Here is a 21,056-nt window from a genome sequence, read left to right as displayed (position 1 = left end):
CAAAACGCCGAGCATGCGCACACTGAATATAGCCCCTAACGTCACTATTGTGCGCCAACGCTGAACATGGCGAACCGTAAAAAGAACCCTATTATCTCTTCTCTAGCGGCTTATGATGATGATGATGATTCAGATCAGGATTCAAATCCAGACACAGATGATCAAGGTATAAACTCTAATCAGTGATAAGAAAATCATGTAAACTGGGCGTCTGTAACGATGGGGGCTTTGTTGTTAGTGCAGGGCTAATGTTAACGTCGACTACACGTCTCAACAAGTGACAGCGAAGGATAAAATGCTGTGAATTAGACATATTTGTACGTATATAACTTGGAAATATATTACGGTTATGGGCTCAACCAGGTATTTCATTGATGGCTTGGTAGGAATAGGGTTGTTATTGTGATGAAAAGTTCTGTAAGAGGGCAGTGCACGTGAAGGGAATTGGTTTGTTCCGTATTTTATTTACTAATGATACAGATTTTTTAAATGTCTCTTCTTTTTCTGCTGCTTTGTGTAACTTTATGATTGTAATCTTCATTGAAACGACAGTAAGCCTCACAAAAGATCTCATATTAATGTATTATGGATTTACACTTGTAACAGTAACTATCATCTATGGTATATGCTGTTGTAACTGTCAAATCGGCAGTATTTTCTTTCAAATTCATTTGCACAGTACTTCACAATTTGCTTTTGTGTAACATATTTTTGATTTCTGTTATTCAGCCTGTCTCATTTTGATCTGCTTATATAATGTTAGTACATTTTAGTGTTTGATTTTTAGATGTTTTTGTAACTTCAGCATGGTAATAAATCTGGTAGTTTGTTGGCTAGCCTCTTGACATCATCAGGAATGTAAGTCATTAACAGGAATTGAAGCTGCTTGTAAATATGGCCTTAGATGATTGGAATTAAAAAAAAAAAAAAAACCAAACCTTTTTTGTGCTTGTTTGTCAGAATCTCATGGTGGATTGGTGTCGGCTGGTTACGGAGACGACGACGTGAGTCGTGTGGAGGAGGCAGATGAGAAGCCCTCTGAGAATGAGGACAGTGATGACGACAGCACTAGAAATTCGGTGAGTCTTAACCGCATCTTTCAGTTTACGGGCTCTCTGAAAACACAAACTGACAAATCACTGACAAAGAAAAAAGTGTGATCATCTCCCTTAAATTTGAAATATTGAGATTTTGTATAAATTTATTTATTTATTGATTTTTTTTTTTAAGTTATCAGTATGATTAGTGAAAAATATAATTAATATTTAAATAAAAATAATTCAGATTGCTTCAGTAGGCAAATTTAATGTTTTAATTTCACATTGTTTTTGATGGCTAATAGAATTAGTGCCATATGAAAGTTAGAAACTATTCCATAATTGACAGCACTGATACATTATATTATATATTATGACTTAGTAGTTCTGATTATTTGTCATTATAAGTACACTACCAGTCACAAGTTTTTGATTGTCTAAAGATTTTTAAACATTTTTAAAGAATGCTTTCCAAGCCTGCATTTGTTTGATCCAAAATGAAGCTGAATCAGTAATATTGTCAAATATTTTTACTATTTAACATAGCTGTTTTCTATTTAAATATATTTAAAAATGTAATTATTCCTGTGATCAAAGCTCAATTTTCAGCATCATTACTCCAGTCTTCAGTGTCACATGATCCTTCAGAAATCATTCTAATGTGCTGATTTGCTGTTCAAGAAATTATTATTATTATTATTATTAATATTAAAAGCAGGTAAGTAATTTTTTTAGGATTCTTTGATGTATAGAAAAATCCAGAGATTAGCATTTCTCTGAAATAAAAAGCTTTTTTAACATAATGCACTAGACCATTTAAAAACTTGGAGTCAGTATAGTATATGTATATATTTTTTGGGAAAGAAATTATAGAAATACTTTTATTTAGGAAGGATGCTTTAAATGGATCAAAAATTATGATAAAGACATTTATAATATCTATTTCAGATAAATGCTGTTCTTCTGAACTTTCTATTCATCAAAGAAACCTAAAAAAAAATTATACTCGGCTGTTTTCAACAACAACAACAATAATAATAATAATAAATATTTTTTTAGCATCAAATCAGGATATTAGAATGATTTCTGAAGGATCATGGGACTGGAGTAATGATGCTAAAAATGCAATTACATTTTCAAATATATTCAAATGGAAAACTATTTGAAAGCTATTTTAAATAGTAAAAATATTTCAAAATGTTACTGTTTTTGCTGTACTTTGGATCAAATAAATGCAGGCAGTGTACTCTCAGTACAAATATTCTTATTTTATATCAGCAGATAGCAGGTTGCCTTGTTGTGAATTTACAGTTGCCCCTCTTTTTTATTTCAACTCTAATTATTTGACTGATGCCTTTTCCCACTGTCTGTGTCAAGACTTTTGTGACATTAGCTATAATTAGATTACTCAGAAAAAGGCCACAGTCAGAACTGAATCTCCAATCAATTGATGGTTGAAACTTTGTACACGTGAAGGGGGAGCTCTTGAGCATGGTTTGGGGAGTAATGTGGCTTGTGGTGACCCTGTTCGTTTTTGTTTTCATAGGAAGAGGAGGAGTCGGACTCAGGGCGGACCCAAGATGATGTGAAGGTATTTGACCCCACCTAAATTCCCTCCCTGACTGCTCTGGGGTTCAGGGTATCAAACCCAAGACACACCCGACCTCAGTTTATGACAGTGTTATGATTGGTCTCAAACCAAGAGAACAGAGCATCACTCAAACTGAAGAACAACATGTGTGTTTGAACTTGCAGAGAAGGGTCATATGAGAGTAATACAGCATGACCTTAACATTTTCATGCATATTTATTGAACATTAGGATTATGCACACTGCACAGTCACTTTCGTCATACATTTGTCATACATGTTCAAAAGTGTGGGGACAGTAAATGTATTATAAAGATATTTGATCAAAACAAGTAATACTGTGAACAAAAAGTGTAATTTATTTATTTTTTTCTATTTTTAGTATTTTAAAATGTAATTTATTCTTGTAATGGCAAAGCTGAAGTTTTAGCAGCCCTTATTCCAGTCTTCAGTGTCACATGATCCTTCAGAAATTATTCTAAGTTGGTTTGGTGCTCAAGAAACATTTCTTCTTCTAATTTTAATGCTTAATATTTTGTGGAACCTGTTAAACATTTTATTCCCGCGTTTAAATAGAAATATTTTTTTGTAACAATGCAGAAATTTTGACTTCCACTTTTGGTCAATTTTATATATACTATATATACTATATTAAAAAAAAAATACTGACCCCAAACTGTTGAACAGTAATGTATATTTCATTTATAATAGTATATGCCACTGTTATGATAGTGTCCAGAAACACATTTGTTATTTTATGATTTTATAAATAGGATTTCTAATTATTAGTTCTAATAGCAAGAATGTAAATTCCAGTTAGTTGTAAAAAGATGGAGAGCACTGCAGTGGCAAGTTGTTTCATGCACTGAAATTACTTTTTCATAGATGCTTGCGATGTTGCATAAATTTAGAGCCACACCCCAAAGACAGAAGGTTGTGCTTCATGCTTAGAAAATAAGAAACATGTTTTGTAATAAAATAATTTGATTAAATAAATAGATTGCTTATAGATGTTTCCAAATGTTAGAGTTATGGAGCCTTCATATTATTTTTATGTTGGTTCAGTTCATTTTTGTCCTTTCGACTGTTGTTCACCCAAAAACGGCAATTCTTATTTACTTCACAACCCGTATGGTGTGTTGATTTTCATTGAAACCTAAAAAGGGGAATTCTGAAGAATCCTCATGCACCTATTTACCTATTTTCCCAAATGTAACAGCATATGGGTTTGGAATGCCATGAAAGGAACTATTTCAATAAGTGCAGGCTGTATTTTAAGTCTTTTATAACTTTATGATTCAGACGTGGTTTTTTTTGTCTTCACTTGTAAAAGTGCATGCAGGGGCATGACAGTGCAATAGCAAGAAGTAGGTCCATTAACCCATGGTCCCATTTTTGGGCTAATCTAAATGAAAAAGACCTCTTTTAGAACAGGCCCCCCGCCTCTGTGGAGATGGATGGGTCCTTTTTTGTCTCACATTGTTTTGCCATACAGGGTTTTCAAGTGAATGGACTGTTGTTAGGATTTGTGGTTTTGGCTACAAGAGATTCATCTCTTAGTGAGTCATATCTCTCTTTCTGTGCTGTCCTAGACAGATTTTCTACTTGGGCACATTTACGAGACCATTCTTCCATCTGCACATCCTGTTGCTGAGTGACTGTATGTGTGAGATTGTGTAGAGAACAGTGAATAGAAGCCCAGTGTATTTTTTTTTTTTTTTTTTTTTTCAATCTAGTTTTATTGTTCTGGGGTTTTGCACTGTGGTTCTCATTTCATCACAATCAGTTTTTAAGCCTCCCAAGAGAGATAGTTTGTGTTTTTTAAAGTTACAGCGCAGGATTAAACTTAGATTTCTCATCTGAATAGCTGGCAATGCTTTAAGATCTGTGCATAATTGCATAAAATAACTTTTTTACGCAATATTTAATTGAAAACATGTACAAATAGTAATAAAAAAGTTTGTTCTTTGGCTCTGCTGTTGTTAGTCTTGGAGTTGACACAAGGGGGCACTAACACTTTTGTTAAATTAACAAGTATGCATTGTTATTATCTGACAATGGCAAAATGGTCAAATATTAATCAGTTCTAACAATATATTATTTGCTCTTTCATAATTAATCTTATGTAGACGTACATCCTGACTTGAAAGGACAAGGAGGTGAAATGTGTTATTGATTTTTTTTTTTTTTTTTTTTTTTTTTTTTTCCCCAAGTTATGCATGTTTGTCTTTTTCTTTTGTAGGACGTCACAGAAGTAGAGGTTAAAGACCCCAATGAGCTTGTTGGTAAGTTTCAAATAAATCAATCATACTGTCATCATCAAATATATTTCAAAATTATTCTTGGATATGGTAAAGTGCACCACATAGTGCCGTCTTGAAACAAGCATTGATGTGTATTTGTGCTCAAGCCAACATCGTTTAATTGCTTTGTCAGAAAATGGCTGACGTGTTTGTGTTTGTGAGTGTATCTGGGCCGTGCCCAGGAAATGAGTGATCCAGGTTGGATTACTTCAGTCTTGTTTTATGGCAACCCTGTGTTATTAGTTTGATTATAATGAAAATTTAGGATCATCACTTTTCTATTAAACCTGATAAGTATAATCCTGGTTGATCCAAAAACAATGATATCTGATTTAGGACTGTTATTAAATTAGTAATCATTAATTAATAATTAATCAAGTCCTGACAATAAAAATGTATACAAGCATTGCAAGAAAGCAAAAATGCTTCATAATGTTTAGGTTATTATAAGCTCAGCTTGCAGTTCTGTAATCTGCTGCTTTAAAGGCTCAAGCACTTCAATTCATAAAATAGCCCAAGATTGCATATATGTATTTATTTAATTATTTAATATTTTGGACACTCTGAAAATGCACAAAAATCTACACTATCAGTCAAAAGTTTGTGAACAGTAAGTTTTTTTTAATGTTTTTTTAAAGAAATCTTTTCTGTTCACCAAGCCTGCATTTATTTGATCCTGAAATATGTGTACAATTTAAAATAACTGCTTTCTATTTGAATATATTTCAAAATGTAATTTATTCCTGTGATCAAAGCGAAATTTTCAGCATCATTACTCTGGTCTTTAGTGTCACATGGTCCTTAGGAAATCATTCTAATATTCTGATTTGCTGTTCAAGAAACATTTATTATTTCAATATTTAAAACAGTTGAGTAACTTTTTTTCAGGATTCTTTGACTATAAAGATCCAAAGATAAGCATTTATCTAAAATAAAAAAATAAAACTTTTGTAAAATTATACAATATACCATTCAAAAGCTTGGAGTCAGTATATTTTGATTCAATACTTTTATTTAGCAAGGATGCTTCAAATTGATTAAAAGTGATGATAATGACGTTTATAATGTTACAAATTATTTCTATTTCATATAAATGCTGTTCGTCTGAACTTTCTATTCATCAAAGAAACCTGCGGAAACTCTACTCCACTGTATAATAGTTGTTTGAGCAGCAAATCAGAATATTAGAATGATTTCTGAAAGATCATGTAATGATTCTGGTAATGATTCTAAAAATTCAACTTTGAAATCACAGGACTAAATTACATTTTAAAATATATCCAAACAATTTTTTGCTGTACTTCAAAATAAATGCAGGCTTGGTAAGCAGAAGAGACTTCTTTAAAAAAATATTAAAAATCTTACTGCTCAAAAACTTTTGACTGGTAGTGTATTTGGTATTATTAATTCAGCCTGATATAGAGAAGTACGATCTTTATGGAAAAACTTTATAGTGTGCAACATTATAAACAACATAACACATGGAGCCTGCACTAGAGGTTTGTAATGTGGTGCACTTAACTTTCCCTCTGTGTTTTATGTATAAAAATGGTATTTATAACTCCACATATCTTTCTGATGCAGTCAGAGACTGAATTTTCTTTTTTACAGTTGTAGGGAGTTACAGTAAACAAGACACTTGGGCAAGTAACTGAACGTTCCACTTTGTCTTGTTTTTCTTCTCATTTAAATGTCCAAATATCAGAATAGACCACAGAGGAAGGTTTAGTCGGACACTCAAAGATTTTCTTTGTGGTTGGCAGACAGAAGATCTTCAGATTCATCTCTAATTGTCTCCTCCTCCTCTTTTTTGGAGACTTTCTGAGATGGGAGCTGGTGTATGGGCTTTGTGTGTGACTGTGCCATTTGTTTGGGCACACACTGAACTCTAAAAATGCCAGAGGAATGAGTCACTTACAGTGCATGATTACTCTGGAAAGGAAATTAGAAAAACTAACCCACACTGTTCTAAGATCAGCTAAGATCACACTGTAAATCCGGTCAGGGATAAGAAGTCTGGCTTGGGAGCGGTAGTGGGGTTTTTAGAGGTTTTATAGAAGACCCCCGTCTTGCCAACATTCCTGTACACACTTGCTGCCTGCTGCTACCACATTTACTCTAATCACACTGTAATTATTAGGATATGCTTGAATGCTTTATAAAACACGGCTTTCAGACCAACTACATGGCAGCCACAAATATCACACACTCCTAAGTCTTGTAAAATGACAGCTTTATACTAAAGTTTTTATATTTGGTTGTCTTTGTTTTGCTTTCTTTGTTGCTTGGGTTTCTAGGTAGTCACTTGCAGTTGAAAGAGCCCACACCTCTCTTTATGATGTTCTGGTAACTGTGGAGAGCAATTTTAGGACATAAAAATCCTATTCATTATATCAGTAACACTTGTCATTTGTTAACATTAGTTAATGCGTTAACTAGCATTAACGAACAATGAACAATACATTTATTACACTGTTTATTAATCTTTGTTAATGTTAGTTAATAAAAATACAGTCGTTCATTGTTTGTTCACAGTGCAAACTATGACGAAAATCTATTAACATTTTCGACAATTAATAAACACGAGACGAACCGAGTATTTTAATTGAACGTAAACAGTTGGAAGAATATCAGACGTGTATCAGTACATTGCGTCCGTGCCAGGGTTGCCTGGTTTTCACAACAAAACCCATCCAAATGCTACTTGAAGCATCATATTTCATGGGGTAAAAAACAAGTTTTTTTTTGGCAGGGTTCCCCTGGTAAAAGTCGCCAGGTTTTTACATCAAAAACCGCCCGGTTCCTACTCCAAACGTGTTTCAAGAAGGGTAAAATACATGGTTTTTGGCTGGGTTCCCCTGGTAAAATTTGCATTCCAGAGGTACATATTACGTTATTGGGGTCCCTTCAACCCGTGGACATGAAAAACAGCCAATTCCGCTGGAAAACTGAGAGACCATGTTCTTGTTTTTTTTGAGAAGTGGTTTAATTTAATTTTAATATAAAGGCATGTTGTGTTTTACAGCTGTTCAATCTGTTTATCATGATAAAACATTAATATCAAACCTATACAGTGAGTTTAGTAATTTTAGAGAAATGCTTAATAAATGCATTACACTGTAACTAAACCCATTAGATTTTAGCCAACTAAATCTACAGATTTTAAAACTAGACTAAACTAAAACTAGACTAAAACTAAAACAATTCAGATTACTAAAATATGTCTAAAACTAATTAGTCAAAAGGCTATGACTAAGACTAAATCAAAAATTAACACTTAAGATAACTTAAATTTTTAAAACACAGACCTACTGTGAGCTACAAGGTTGTTAATCAAAGGTGTATGCTTTTCTTGATGTCATTAATCTACATTACTTCAACTTATTTTTAAGGAACTGTTTAACAGTAGAATTCTCCACCAATTAGAAAACAAAAACAAGCAAATTGTGCCAAAAGAATTACTTAATGCCACTCTAATACCGTCTTCCCTATGCACTCCCAAATGACATCAATTCAATTTTTGGTTTCTATATAAATAGCATCTTTAAATCAATACTTTGATATTTCTATTTTTTTCGTCTTGATTCACAAGGCTTCATGGGATTATGTTTCTTTCCCTCGTTAAAGCCTTTAAGTACACAGTTTTGTCTTATTGTCCAATTTTCAAATATTCTAAACAAAATCTAAAAATGTATTTGTTTTACAAGCGCTTGTTGTGTTTCTTTGTCTCTTTATGATGAATCGCTGGTTGAATTCTTCATTTCTAAGTTACGTTGGGTAAAAGTGTCTGCTAAATGAATAAATGTAAATGGTTTGGGTCATGGCTTTAACAAAGACTACTTTAAAATCCTTATGGAAAAAATGAATGGGACAAAATACTTTCCAGAACCAAGGCTGCTAAAAAAGTGGACTGGAATTGTTGCACTCTATACAAAACAGATTCCTCCTTCAGTGTGACTAAATGGGATTTTTTGAGTGTGTGTTATAAGATCTGCCAGGTCTAATCACTTAAACACACAATTTGAGGTATTATTTATAGAGGAGTTATGCATCAGTGTTTAATACTTGGTCTAAACTCTAACTGTAAGTACAATACAGGTGAGCCTGATCTGTTTTTCCAAAGGGTTGTTCTCAAATGTACAGTTTACGTAAGGCAGCTCTGGCTGAAAAGTGCTTCTACCTTTCCAAAGTACCTCAGCAAGTTTCCATCGCTAGAGGGCCTGTTTTTACATGTTTATGTCTGTGTGTGTCTGTGTAGAGGGCCCCACCCAGCCCTTCCCTGCTTCTGCGTGCGTGCGTGAGTGTGTCTATCATGTGTTTTAACAAACGGAGGCATGTTTTGGCCCACAGTCGCTGCCTCAGACCTGCCCAGAACAGGAGCCAGGGGGTGTGAGAGAGGCAGATGGGGGAGGAAGGGTGTGTGGGATTGAGAAGAGAGGTGAGGTGAGAGGGAATGAAAGTGGCCTGTTCCAACCAGTATGGTTTGAATAGTGTTCACTGCTGCATGTGTATGCAACCACAAATTCCTTTTCTTGATAATTTGCTCCAGAAACGTCTGACGCAGACTGCCGATAGACGCTTCTAGTTTGAAGGAATAAAAAAAAAGTTATTGCAAATGCTTACGAAATTGAAGAAGTAGTTCAGTGTCATTTAAAAAAAATGAAAATGAAATATAGCTTGAGGTTAAAGTTGCATACGGAATCCAGAATGTTTGTGTGTTTGGAAACTTCATACCAATGATGGGAGAAGCGTTTTCTTTAGGGGTGGTGGATTTATTTGTTTATTTCTTTATTTGGGTGCATTTTTTTGTCGTGTGTTTTGTTTTTTTGTGATGTGCTTTTTTTGTCTATATAAAATATGCAAAAATCTATATAAAAGAACTGATGTAGCTGCACAACTTGACTTATGTAAATAAGCTTGCATTATATTTAATTTTCAATTTCCGTTGCAATATAGGTATGTGTTTTTAAAATAATCAAAGAAAAAATAAATAACAAATAAACTTAAAAATAAATATTATATTAAAATATTTAAAATATTAAAAATAATATTATTTTATTAAAAAAATATGTATATATATAATTTATATATTTATAAATATATAAAGCTAGGCAACACAAATAAGCTTGCATTTTATTAACAACACATAAAAAGAATGTTATAGCAACTACATGACAATGCCCTTGCAACCCTGCCAACACCTTGAGAAAATATAATAATCTTGTATGTTTTATGAGCATACTGTATGACTTACTGTCATTACTCCACTGCAGCATTTTATATTGTAAAGTAAGTTGCAACATTCACGTACTTGCTGTTTTTAAGTATTTCTTTTTCTTCTTCTTCACAGCACAGTTTTCAGAGAAGGTTCGGAACATGTCTCCTGATGAGATCAGAATTCCTCCTGAACCTCCTGGGCGTTGTTCCAGTCATCTGCAGGTGAGATGGTTGCTGTATTCTTTCTGAGATGTTCTTGACTTGCTGCCATGGGCTCCAGTGAGAGAAATCCTGACGGCACTGTTCATTGTGTTTGTTTTTTAATTGATGCTTGTCTCAGCTATCAAATAGCTTGACCGCTAACCATTCACAGACTTGTGCATATTGCACAAACAAATCACAAGAGTGGGCCAAAATCAATTCTAATCTGATTGGTTGGCTGCTGTGCAGTTTCCAGGAGTCAGATTTTTACCCTCAAAGCTGTGTTAAAGACTGCTGCAGTGAACACATTTGTGAGGTCATTTTTTGATCTTTGGTATATTTTTTAAGGAATTCTTTAATAAATGACATCTTTAAAGTGAACCCTGGGCATTAAGTAGAGTGTCTCCAACTGAAATGTGTAGTAGAAAAACTATTATATTTGTGTTATTTAAATGGGTTTTATTGTGCTTTTTCACTTTGTGAATTTTAGTCAGTGTGGTGTGTATGTTTGGGCATAAAAAGATCTAAGTTTCAAGTCTCAAAGTCCACTCCAAAGAGAGATATTTAGTTTTTTAAAAAATCCCTTTGGACTACAGCGTTTGTTTTCTGGATGTTATTATGTCACAGTGCGGTCCATTAGAATATCATTAAAATAAATCCTGCCTATGGAAATTCAAATGGTTGGGGGGTGGGTAGGTGATGGTAGGGGATTAGCCAAACTTTAGTGATGCAGCACGGAGAGCCACTTCTGGGATGCTTCAACGAGCCGCAGCGCAGTGGGTATAAACACAAGCATTGACTAGAGTGGCTGCGATCTGCTCCGGTGGCCGTGTCGGAGCGGCGCCGTATACGTGTGCAGTATAGGGGGTCGAAACACGTGTGGTGGTGTGACTGATGTAAACACAAGCATTGACTAGAGTGGCTGCGATCATCTTCGGTGGCCGTGTCGGAGCCACGCCGTAGATGTGTGGTAAGAGATTTACTTGCTGCTTTGACAAGGGGTGTGGCAGTACTGAAACACCATCTAAGCTGTTCGCCAGTCACAACATACTGGGACAGCTAACCAATCACAACACATTTAGTTTTTTGGAAGGCGGGCCTTCATCAAACTCAGAACTAATTGAGCCATTTGTGCCAGGCTGGAGAGAAATGTATTGTAATAATGTAAATTATGTGCAAAATAATGTGTTCACCAAACTTGAAAGCATGTTCTAGTACACCCCCAAAACAAAATCAAGACTTTGTAAAAGAGCATAATAGGACCCCTTTAAAAAAAATCCACATTGTTTTATACATGTTTTGGGCTATTGGGGGCGTCCAACAGTTGAACTCGGTGAGGTACTGACGCTATTTTTACCGCAGCACAACTCGGAAAATAAAATACTGACACAATGGCACATTGTGCGCCTTTTGGTTGTCATTTTCAGTTGAAGGGCAGCAAGAAAAGCGATGTATGTCTTCACTGCTTTTCCTAGAAAAAAAAAGAAGAGGAGAAAAGAATGGGAATATGCCTGTGGACAATTAAAACTTCTTAAAGACCTACATCTTTGTTCTCACTACTGATGCCTTTGAGGCTTTTAGTTGACTACAGCTACTGAAAGAGCTTTCAAACTGGAGAGACAAGAATTGCTAGACCCCATCCTGGCAGTATGTAAACATGCCAACGCTTGTTTTAAAGCCGCAGCCATTAAACGAGTTTCTCAGCGTGGATTTCTCTCAAAATCCGGGGGCATTTAGGTTCCTTGTGAAGAATTAAATCGATGGTACAGCATTTGGTTTAAGCCTACGCTTATATCCATCGCCACCTGTAAGCTCATTTTTTAGTAGCTGTGGTCATCACATCAGTATTTTATTTCCCAAGTTGTGTATTCCAGGTTGTGTTGCAGTAAAAATAGCAACAGGTAGCACCAGTAGCTCACCAAAATAATGGCGCCCCCATAGTCCAAAATATGTATAAAACAATGTGGATTTTTAAAAAAACGTAAACCTTTCATGGGTTTTCTACTACATATTTTAGTAAGAGACATAATTTGTTATATTAAGTCATACTCCCTTTAAGCACACTTACATTTATTATTTACAATTTCAGATTTGCCCATAAACATCATATAAAAATGCAAACAATGGATGGGAAATTTAAATGTCAGTCAAATGGCCTCTTCTCACAATTTAAAATAAAGTCACATATGTTAGATAACAACATGACCTAAAAATTAATAATTTATTAATCTAAAGTAATGTTAACTTTAACATATTAATACATATTTTAAATAAAACACTGTGAACTGACATGAACAACAGTGAACACTTAGATTCATTGTTTAGATTACATTCAAGATTAATAAGTACTGCGGAAAAACACTGTTACTTTAATTTGCATAAATGCAGTTGTCTATCGGATACTTAAAGGAGAAGTCCACTTCCAGAACAACAATTCACAAATAATTTACTCACCCCCTTGTCATCCAAGATGTTCATGTCTTTCTGTGTTCAGTCGTAAAGAAAGTATGGTTTTTGAGGAAAGCATTTCAGGATTTTTCTTCATATAATGGACTTCAATTGTGTCCCTGAATTTGAACTTCCAAAAAGCAGTTTAAAAGCAGCCTCAAAGGGCTCTAAATTATCCCAGCCGAGGAAGAAGGGTCTTATCTAGCGAAACGATCTGTCATTTTTTTTCGGAAAATTAAAACGTGTATACTTTTTAAGCACAAAAGCTTGTGTAGCACAGGTTCTGGTATGCGCGTTCACGACACTATGTATTGAATCATGTCAAAAGGTCACGCCGAATGTAGGCGGAGCTACAGACCCAGTGTTTACAAAGTGAACGCGCAAAGATTAAGGAGGTGCAAGTGAGTCAAATGCTGTTTACAAACAAAAAGGTACAATGTGTTGGACGATTCTGAAGTTGTAGGAGAAAATAAGACTTTTTTTTTAGCTGGAGTACACAGACGATGAACTTAGACGTGATTCATAGTAGTGATGGGAAGTTCGGATCATTTTACTGACTCGGACCTTTGAGTCTTGATCAGCAAAATGAACAAATCCTTTTTCCAGTCATTTCATTTATTTTAGCAAAATCAGCATCACGTGACTGCTTAAAAAACCCGAAGACTCGAAACAGGTGAACTAATTCCAGTACAGAACCTAATAGGATGTTGCGAATGCACGACTGAACGAATCACTCCCCAAGACGACCCGTTTTTCGCGAGTCACATTAAATATTCGTTCAAGAACGACCCGTGGACGCGCATCCGAGAGCCTGTGCTACAAATTTGTATTTTTTGGAAAAAAAATTTTTTTTAAAAATGACTGATCGTTTCGCTAGATAAGACCCTTCTTCCTCGGCTGGGATCATTTCGAGCCCTTTGAAGCTGCATTTAAACTACTTTTTGAAAGTTCAAAATTGGGGGCACAATTAAAGTCCATTATATGAAGAAAAATCCTGAAATGCTTTTCTCAAAAACCATAATTTCTCTACGACTGAAGACAAGACATGAACATCTTGGATGACAAGGGGGTGAGTAAATTGTTGTTCTGGAAGTGGACTTCTCCTTCAAGACTTAGAAAAGGGCTGTCGCGATAACCGCAATATCGCGATACCGCGATATTGATGAGCATAACCACAAAGGAATGCAGCATCTGCGATATTTGTGTTTTTGTAACGTTATGCCCTTCTCGTTTTACACTTTGTGCATGTGTACTGTTCATAATGATAGCATAATGTGTACCATGCTGATTTGTACAGAGGCTCAGTAGATTTGCACTTAACAAGCCTAAACAGACAGCGAATGAGAGAGAGATCGACTGATCGCGTGTGATTACTTGCGTCTGTCCTTCAGGCCGAGTCTTGTACTGCATATTTGTGAAAATAGGTTGTCATGTCCAAGGAAAGTGGAATCGACGCTCTGCTGGTCAACTGAGCCTTTAAAAATTGTGGTGATCAAAGCTAAAATTTGATACAATTTTAACATTTTTAAAATCTCTCTTCGAATGAATCAGTGTTTTTGAACGTGCAGTTGAATAAACGGATTAAAGACTCATTGCTGTCCCTTGCCGCCATTTTGTGGCATAACAATGAAACCGTACTGACTGACAGCCTGTCTAGAACGCGCAGGTGAAATATCAAAAGACAAAGTCTCTTGTCCAGTCAGCTGTTAGGAGCACTGACTGTTTATATATAAGCTAAGAACAGCCCAACGATTTTATTGTCAGGTTAATGTTCTGTTATGTAAACTATAATTTTGTCATTCTCTTTTGTTTACTTCACTACCTGTTTAAACGTGATTTAGTTTCGTTTCATTCGTTTCTGAATATGATATCGTAACACATACACACAGATTATATATATATACACCGCATATCGCACTATTGAGCCAATCAAAATTACCACAAGGTAAATTCCTTCACCTCGACAGTCCTATTAGAAATGCAAATAAACAGTGCAGTTCATTCTCGGTCAATTCAAACATGTTTTTACCAACAGTATCAGTTTCCTGCTGTTTTTTTTTTTTTTTTTTTTTTCAGTATACCAGCTGAAAAACATTCTTTCAGCTGCTCTGTTTTGGTTGGACTGCTGCTCCTTGTCAAAGTCATAAAAGGAGAGATCATATGGGTTCATTGTTTTAGCTTTTGGCAAGCTCTTTAAAGCACATGTTCAGATCCTGGCTGGCATGGTTTTATCTCAGGGTGTGGCAGTTGGGGGCTTGAGGGGGTGGATGGTTGTGGGTGTCAGACTTTCAGGTGTCTTGCCCCACCCGTAGGTAAGCACTGGCAGTTCGCCCTAAATCATGCAACTTGCGTTTTGTCAGTACATGTCCAGAGGTACAAACATTTAAGGTTAGTGATGTCAAAACCGTGTCGAGGCCAGAGGTCATATTTGAACACATTTCATTAGAATTGTTTTTTTTGTTTTTTTTGCAGCAATATGTATTTGTATCTTTTGTCAAAATCCTAATTATCATACTATTTCCTGTTGTAGCTCTCTCTCTTGTGAGCTGTCGGGACAGGTGAACAAGGGTGTGGTTTTCACACTCCAGTACAGTACAGCCTAGTACTGATAGATGGACTGTGCTTTTGCACGTCATGATGAATATCCTGTCCCTGTGGCTATGCTTTAATCGCTGCTCAGACATGATCCGATTTCCCTTACACATCTGAATTGGTCTTCCTGCTAACTTTCTTGAAGTACACTTTGTACAAATTAACTAAGATCAGCGTCTAAACCTTCAACAAAGGACGCTTCGATTGATTTGGCTTCTTGGAATGTGAAGGAAAACAGAGGAGCTGAAAATGGCACATCTCCAAGTGCTTCTTGGAGTCTGGTTGTCAAAAATCACCCTCTGGTTCTAGAAACTCACACTCGGACAAAGACTTTATTCATTCTTAGTGTCTCAAAACACTTGGAGCAAAGAGGCAGTTTTTTGTCTTGTTTTGTACTGGACATTTTGCATTTAAAATAGACTCAAATGGGCTTAAAATGTTGTTTATTTAGCAATATCACACGTGTATTTAATATCAGTAATGATAAGAAAAATAATGACTCCCTTTTCTGTTTGTAGGAAAAGATCTTTAAGCTTTATGAGCGGAAGCTTCACGGAGACTTTGATACGAACAGTCATATTCAAAAGAAGAAAGAGTTTCGCAATCCAAGGTCTGGAGATAAGCGTTTATGGCCCACATTGCACCAGACCTTAAGTAAATTACCTTTTGATATGATTTGTTTGCAGTCTAACCATGTGTTTGTGTTTACAGTATTTATGAGAAGCTGATCCAGTTCTGTAGTATTGACGAACTTGGAACCAATTATCCAAAAGTAGGTGCAATGCTTACTTGTTAATACCACATAAATACTTATATTCACATTGCTTGTAAAAATTATTTTGTGTGTTTGTTTATTTCTCCACAGGACATGTTTGATCCTCATGGCTGGTCAGAGGATTCATATTATGAGGCACTAGGTAAATTTAGCTTTAAATTTGCTTTGACATTTCAGTTCATATGGATTGAATTGGCTACATCTGTTAACCATTTGTTGTGCTGTCCTTTCTACAGCCAAAGCTCAGAAAGTGGAGATGGACAAGCTGGAAAAAGCCAAAAAGGAAAAGACCAAGGTTAGAGCCCTGAGGCACTCCACTTATTAAAAAGAAATGAAAATAATATTAAAACATTTGTTTGTACTGTCCGGGCCACAACATCACTGATCGTTAATACAGAATGTGTTTTTTTTTTTTAATAATTCCCATGTCTGTAGATTGAGTTTGTGACGGGCACCAAAAAAGGGACCACTACTAATGCAGCAGCTATGGCCACGAACACAACGACTGCCTCTTCCACAGGTACACCGCAAGTGTGTTTCTCTCATATGATAATTTCTCATATAATAATAATATAATAATGTTGCTTTAATAAAAATTGAAATATATATATGTATATATGCTACCAGTCAAAAGTTTTTAAACAGTAAGATTTTTAATGTTGTTTAAAGAAGTCTTTTCTGCTCACCAGGACTGCATTTATTTGCTAAAAAGTACAGAATAAACAGTAACATTTTGAAATATTTGTACTATTTAAAATAACTGTTTTCTATTTGAATATATTTTAAAATGTAATTTATTTCTGAGATTGCAATGCTGATTTTTTTTTTTTTTTTTTTTTTTTTTTTTTTTTATTAGCATCATTACTTAAGTCTTCAGTGTCACACAATCCTTCAGAAATCAGAAAACATTCTAATATTCGGATTTGCTGCTAAAAACATTTATTATTTTTATTATGTTGAAAACAGATGAGTACAATTTTTTTTTTTGTTTTTTTTTTTTTTTTTTTTTTTTTTTGGATGAATAGGAAGTTCAGAAGAACAGCATTTAACTGAAATGGACATCTCTTGTAACATTATAAATCTCTTTATCATCACTTTTGATCAATTTAAACCATCTTTGTTAATGAAGTTTGAAAATAATAAAAGTATTACAATTTCTCTCCAAAAAAAACCCTACTGACTCCAAGCTTTTGAATGGTATAGTGTATAATGTTACAAAGCTTTTTATTTCAGATAAATGCTGATCTTTGGATCTTACTATTCATCAAAGAATCCTGAAAAAAATACTCTGCTGTTTAAAATATTAATAATAATAATAGTTGAACAGCAAATCAGCATATTAGAATGATTTCTGAAGGATCATGTGACACTGAAGAGTGGAGTAATGATACTAAAAATGTAGCTTTGATCACAGGAATCGGTTCCCGCGGGTCCTTACAAAGTCTTAAAAAGTCTTAAATTTAGTTTATCAAATTTAAGGTCATAAAAAGTCTTAAATTGTACAAGAAAGTCTTAATTATGATTAAGAGGTCTTAAATTTTAGGCACGGGAAGACCAGAATTGCAATACAGCTTAGTGTCACGATTAAACTTCAAAAGGCTGTGATTTCGTTAAATAAACATGAGCGCTGCGCGTTCAAAGTCCGGTGCTGAGCTGCTTTGTGTACTGCGGTTACCGGGGAAACACATGTCTGCAGTTCCGAATGCGCCATCTGCTGGCAGAGATTGAATGTGCATTTTCAATATGCCTGTTGTTTTGAGTAGGGTATTCTTACAGTACAGGAGGCTGTAGTTTCAGAACCGCATTTTTAGGACTCTGTAATTTTTTTTAAATTATTTATTTTTATTTTATTTTATTGTATTTATTTATTTGTATTATGCATGCATTAACATATGATGATTTTGATTTTGGTTGACATAAAATGGTCTTTATAAAGTCTTGTATGTAAGAGTTTTCGTGCATTAATCACTTTTTTTTTAATTGCCAATGTGCGAACAGCTAGTAATGAAACTTAAAAAACAAGATTTCCCCAACTTCCTAGGTTGTCAGTTACATCCTGTAGACTCATTTTTATGTGAAGGTCTTGGGACATTTTTGCCAGGAACATTAATGGACAGTCATAAGACCTGCTCCTCTGTTCTGTGACAGTAATGGAACATGAACCGAATGCTTATGTTCAGGTTACAGCCGAAAGAGCTGTTCTGGACTGTAATGCCATTGTGTTATGCAAAGAAAAGGCTTTCATTCAAACTAAAGTCTCGCAGAGCCAGATTAATTTTGTTATTGGGAGGACAGCGTGCAGCACATACGTATTTACAGATTTATTTTAACGTCACACTCAACAGTGTGGACAGCTTCCGAATGTTCGTTAACACTAAAATTTCAATAAGATGCTGGCTGCAGTCCACTTAGCAGCCACCGGTGTTGCTAACAACATAGGGTTAGTGTTGGGTCTGTTGGGTTAGTGCTACTGCTAACAAACAGTTACTGCTAGTGCTATTTGAATTAATTCTGAATTTGACCTAACAGATGCACAAAAGAGGAAGAGCAAGTGGGACTCAGCAGTACCAGTGACCCTCGCACAACCCGCCCTCCTCACCACCACTGCCACCCTCCCTGGAGTCGTCTCTGTGACCACGACAGCCAGCGGCACCAAGACCACAGTCATCTCTGCAGTGGGAACCATTCTCAAAAAAGCTAAGCAATGACATGAAACAAGACAGGGGATTTCAGTTCAGGTTGCCAGATTGATAGCGAATGGCAGTGCCACATGTGAACATAACAAGGTCTGATGTTTTTACTTGAGCAGCAGTTGGTTTTAACTGTCTGGCAACTGGACTAGATGGTGTTTATCTTATTTTCAGAAAGTTAAAAATTCTGGATATAGCTTTATAACGACAATTATATCAGACATCTTCGTGTTCGGTTTTGACTAGCTGTTTCGGATGCATTCATCTGGTGGTTAATTCTCTCTTGTCTTTGTCCAGATGTTTTCCGTGATTCTTGTATGTAAAAACAATCCTGCAGATGTCATACATGTCTATTGCATTCATGTCATTTCATGTCGAACATATGAATACTGAAACTTGCAGTAATTTATTGCTTATCAGCAAATTCAAATTTTCTTTTTCTTTTCAATAATCATTCAATGTTTGATGCCCAGTTAGGTCTGTCTGCTATCTGTGTTTTCATTTTTATGTTTTGGATAGGTCATGTCACACAGAGCACCTATTAAACATTACCATAGTATTCATTCAGTATCTTATTACAACAATAGCCAATTAGGGCTAAGCAAGTTCATTTTTACAGTTTTTCTTTTGTCATTTCTACTTTTATTTTGTTTTACCGATGCAAGTAGGTTTTTTTAAACATGTATATATTAAAATGACTCTGGCTTCTCTGTAGCTCAGCAGTGTAAAAATAAATGGTTTTTGTATAATTGCAAATGGATTTAATTTTGTTTTATTATTCACTCTGCTTTCTTTGTTTAATTCAAATGGATCAAAAGGATCTGCCTCTGGGATGAAGAAACAGCCATAGGATGCGATATCAGGTAGTGCTGAGGAATGTGTTTCAGGTTCTGAGCTTGGAAGATGGTGGGTGTTCACGATAGATCACTGATTTATATTCACCTGATACCTTTTGTATTTTGAACTCAAGCCATCCAAACTTACGCTCAAGCTAAGAAAGCCTTGGTTCATTGCTGGCACTTTCACTTGGTCATATTTAAAACCACCCGCTGGGAATGTGGTGGTGCAGCCTAGTGGTTCTAGATCTGGGCTTGGTAATCAAAAGGTTGTGATCTAGACACTTTTCTCTAAGTGGTGGTTATTTAAAAAAAAAAAATAAAAATAAATAAATAATAATAAAGGTAATTGCAACTTTTAATTCATTGCTAAATCATATATATATATATATATATTTTTTTTTTTTTATATTTATTTTTTTTTTCTCAGAATTGCTTGCAATTGCAACTTATAAAGTCAGAATTGTGTGACATAAACTCGCAATTCTGAGAATGTCACTTTTTCCCCACTCAAAATTAAACTTTATAACTTGCAATCTGACAAAAAGGTCAGAATTGCGAGATACTACAAGCATTTACGAGAAAAAAAAAGACAGAATTGTGAATTTTTTTTTATCTTGCAATTCTGACTTTATAACTCAAAATTGCAAGTTTATCACTCATTTCTGACTATGACTTGCAATTGCGTGTTTATAGCACAAATCTGAGAAAAATTTAATGAAAAAGAATTGCATGAAAAAGTCAGAATTGCGTGATATAAACTCACATCTGCGAGTTATAAAATCTAGAAAATTTAGGTAAAAATTTGCAATTCTGAGAACGTATTCTTTTTTCCACTCAAAATTGAACTATATAACTTGCAATTGCGAGTTTATATCTCACAATTTGGACAAAAAAAGAATTGCGAGATACAAACTTGCATTTACAAGAAAAAACGTCAGAATTGTGAATCTGACTTCTGACTTCCTATCTCGCAATTCTGACTTTATAACTTGCAACTGTGAGATTATCTCTCACAATTCTGATGTTGTACAGTGGTATGCGAAAGTACAAAATAAGAGAGATCATACAAAATGCATGTTATTTTTTATTTAGTATTGTCCTGAGTAAGATATTTTACATAAAAATGTTTACATATAGTCCACAAAACAAAAAAATAGCTGAAATTATTCAAATAACCCCATACAAAAGTTTGGGAACCCTTGGTTTTGACTCAAACACAACTATTAAAAACAGTTCAAACATTCACTGATGCTCCAGAAGGAAACATTATGCATAAAGAGCTGGGGGGTGAAAACTTTTGAACAGGATGAAGATGTGCAAATTTTTCTTATTTTATTAAAATATCAAAATACTTGCATGTTTCCG

At 34.9% G+C, this 21,056-nt stretch overlaps 1 protein-coding gene across 2 annotated transcripts; it reads left to right on the top strand.

The window, feature by feature from the left end:
• Window positions 1-14: 14 nt before the first annotated feature.
• Window positions 15-19,601, top strand: sap30bp (SAP30 binding protein). 2 transcript variants are annotated; one of them, XM_051116874.1, is made up of 11 exons: window positions 15-166; window positions 961-1,079; window positions 2,584-2,628; window positions 4,869-4,911; window positions 10,280-10,368; window positions 15,906-15,997; window positions 16,099-16,159; window positions 16,253-16,304; window positions 16,399-16,457; window positions 16,598-16,682; window positions 18,692-19,601. In XM_051116874.1, exons 1-11 carry the CDS (start codon window positions 67-69, stop codon window positions 18,868-18,870), a joined length of 924 nt encoding a protein of 307 aa, XP_050972831.1. In that variant the 5' UTR covers window positions 15-66; the 3' UTR covers window positions 18,871-19,601. The 2 variants fall into 2 exon arrangements, with proteins under 2 accessions (XP_050972831.1, XP_050972832.1); XM_051116875.1 differs by having other exon boundaries at window positions 16,598-16,693; window positions 18,692-18,880.
• Window positions 19,602-21,056: the final 1,455 nt, after the last annotated feature.

The sequence above is a fragment of the Labeo rohita genome, chromosome 8 (assembly GCF_022985175.1).
Source record: "Labeo rohita strain BAU-BD-2019 chromosome 8, IGBB_LRoh.1.0, whole genome shotgun sequence".
Taxonomy (NCBI): domain Eukaryota; kingdom Metazoa; phylum Chordata; class Actinopteri; order Cypriniformes; family Cyprinidae; genus Labeo; species Labeo rohita.
Note: the sequence above shows the minus strand (reverse complement) of the source record. Positions and strands in the feature narration are given on the sequence as shown.

Coding starts and splice junctions, on each gene's coding strand:
- sap30bp (XM_051116874.1), top strand. CDS start 67: ATGGCGAACCGTAAAAAGAACCCTATTATCTCTTCTCTAGCGGCTTAT. Junction 16,160..16,252: donor TTGGAACCAATTATCCAAAA/GTAGGTGCAATG, acceptor ATTTCTCCACAG/GACATGTTTGATCCTCATGG. Junction 16,683..18,691: donor AACGACTGCCTCTTCCACAG/GTACACCGCAAG, acceptor TTGACCTAACAG/ATGCACAAAAGAGGAAGAGC.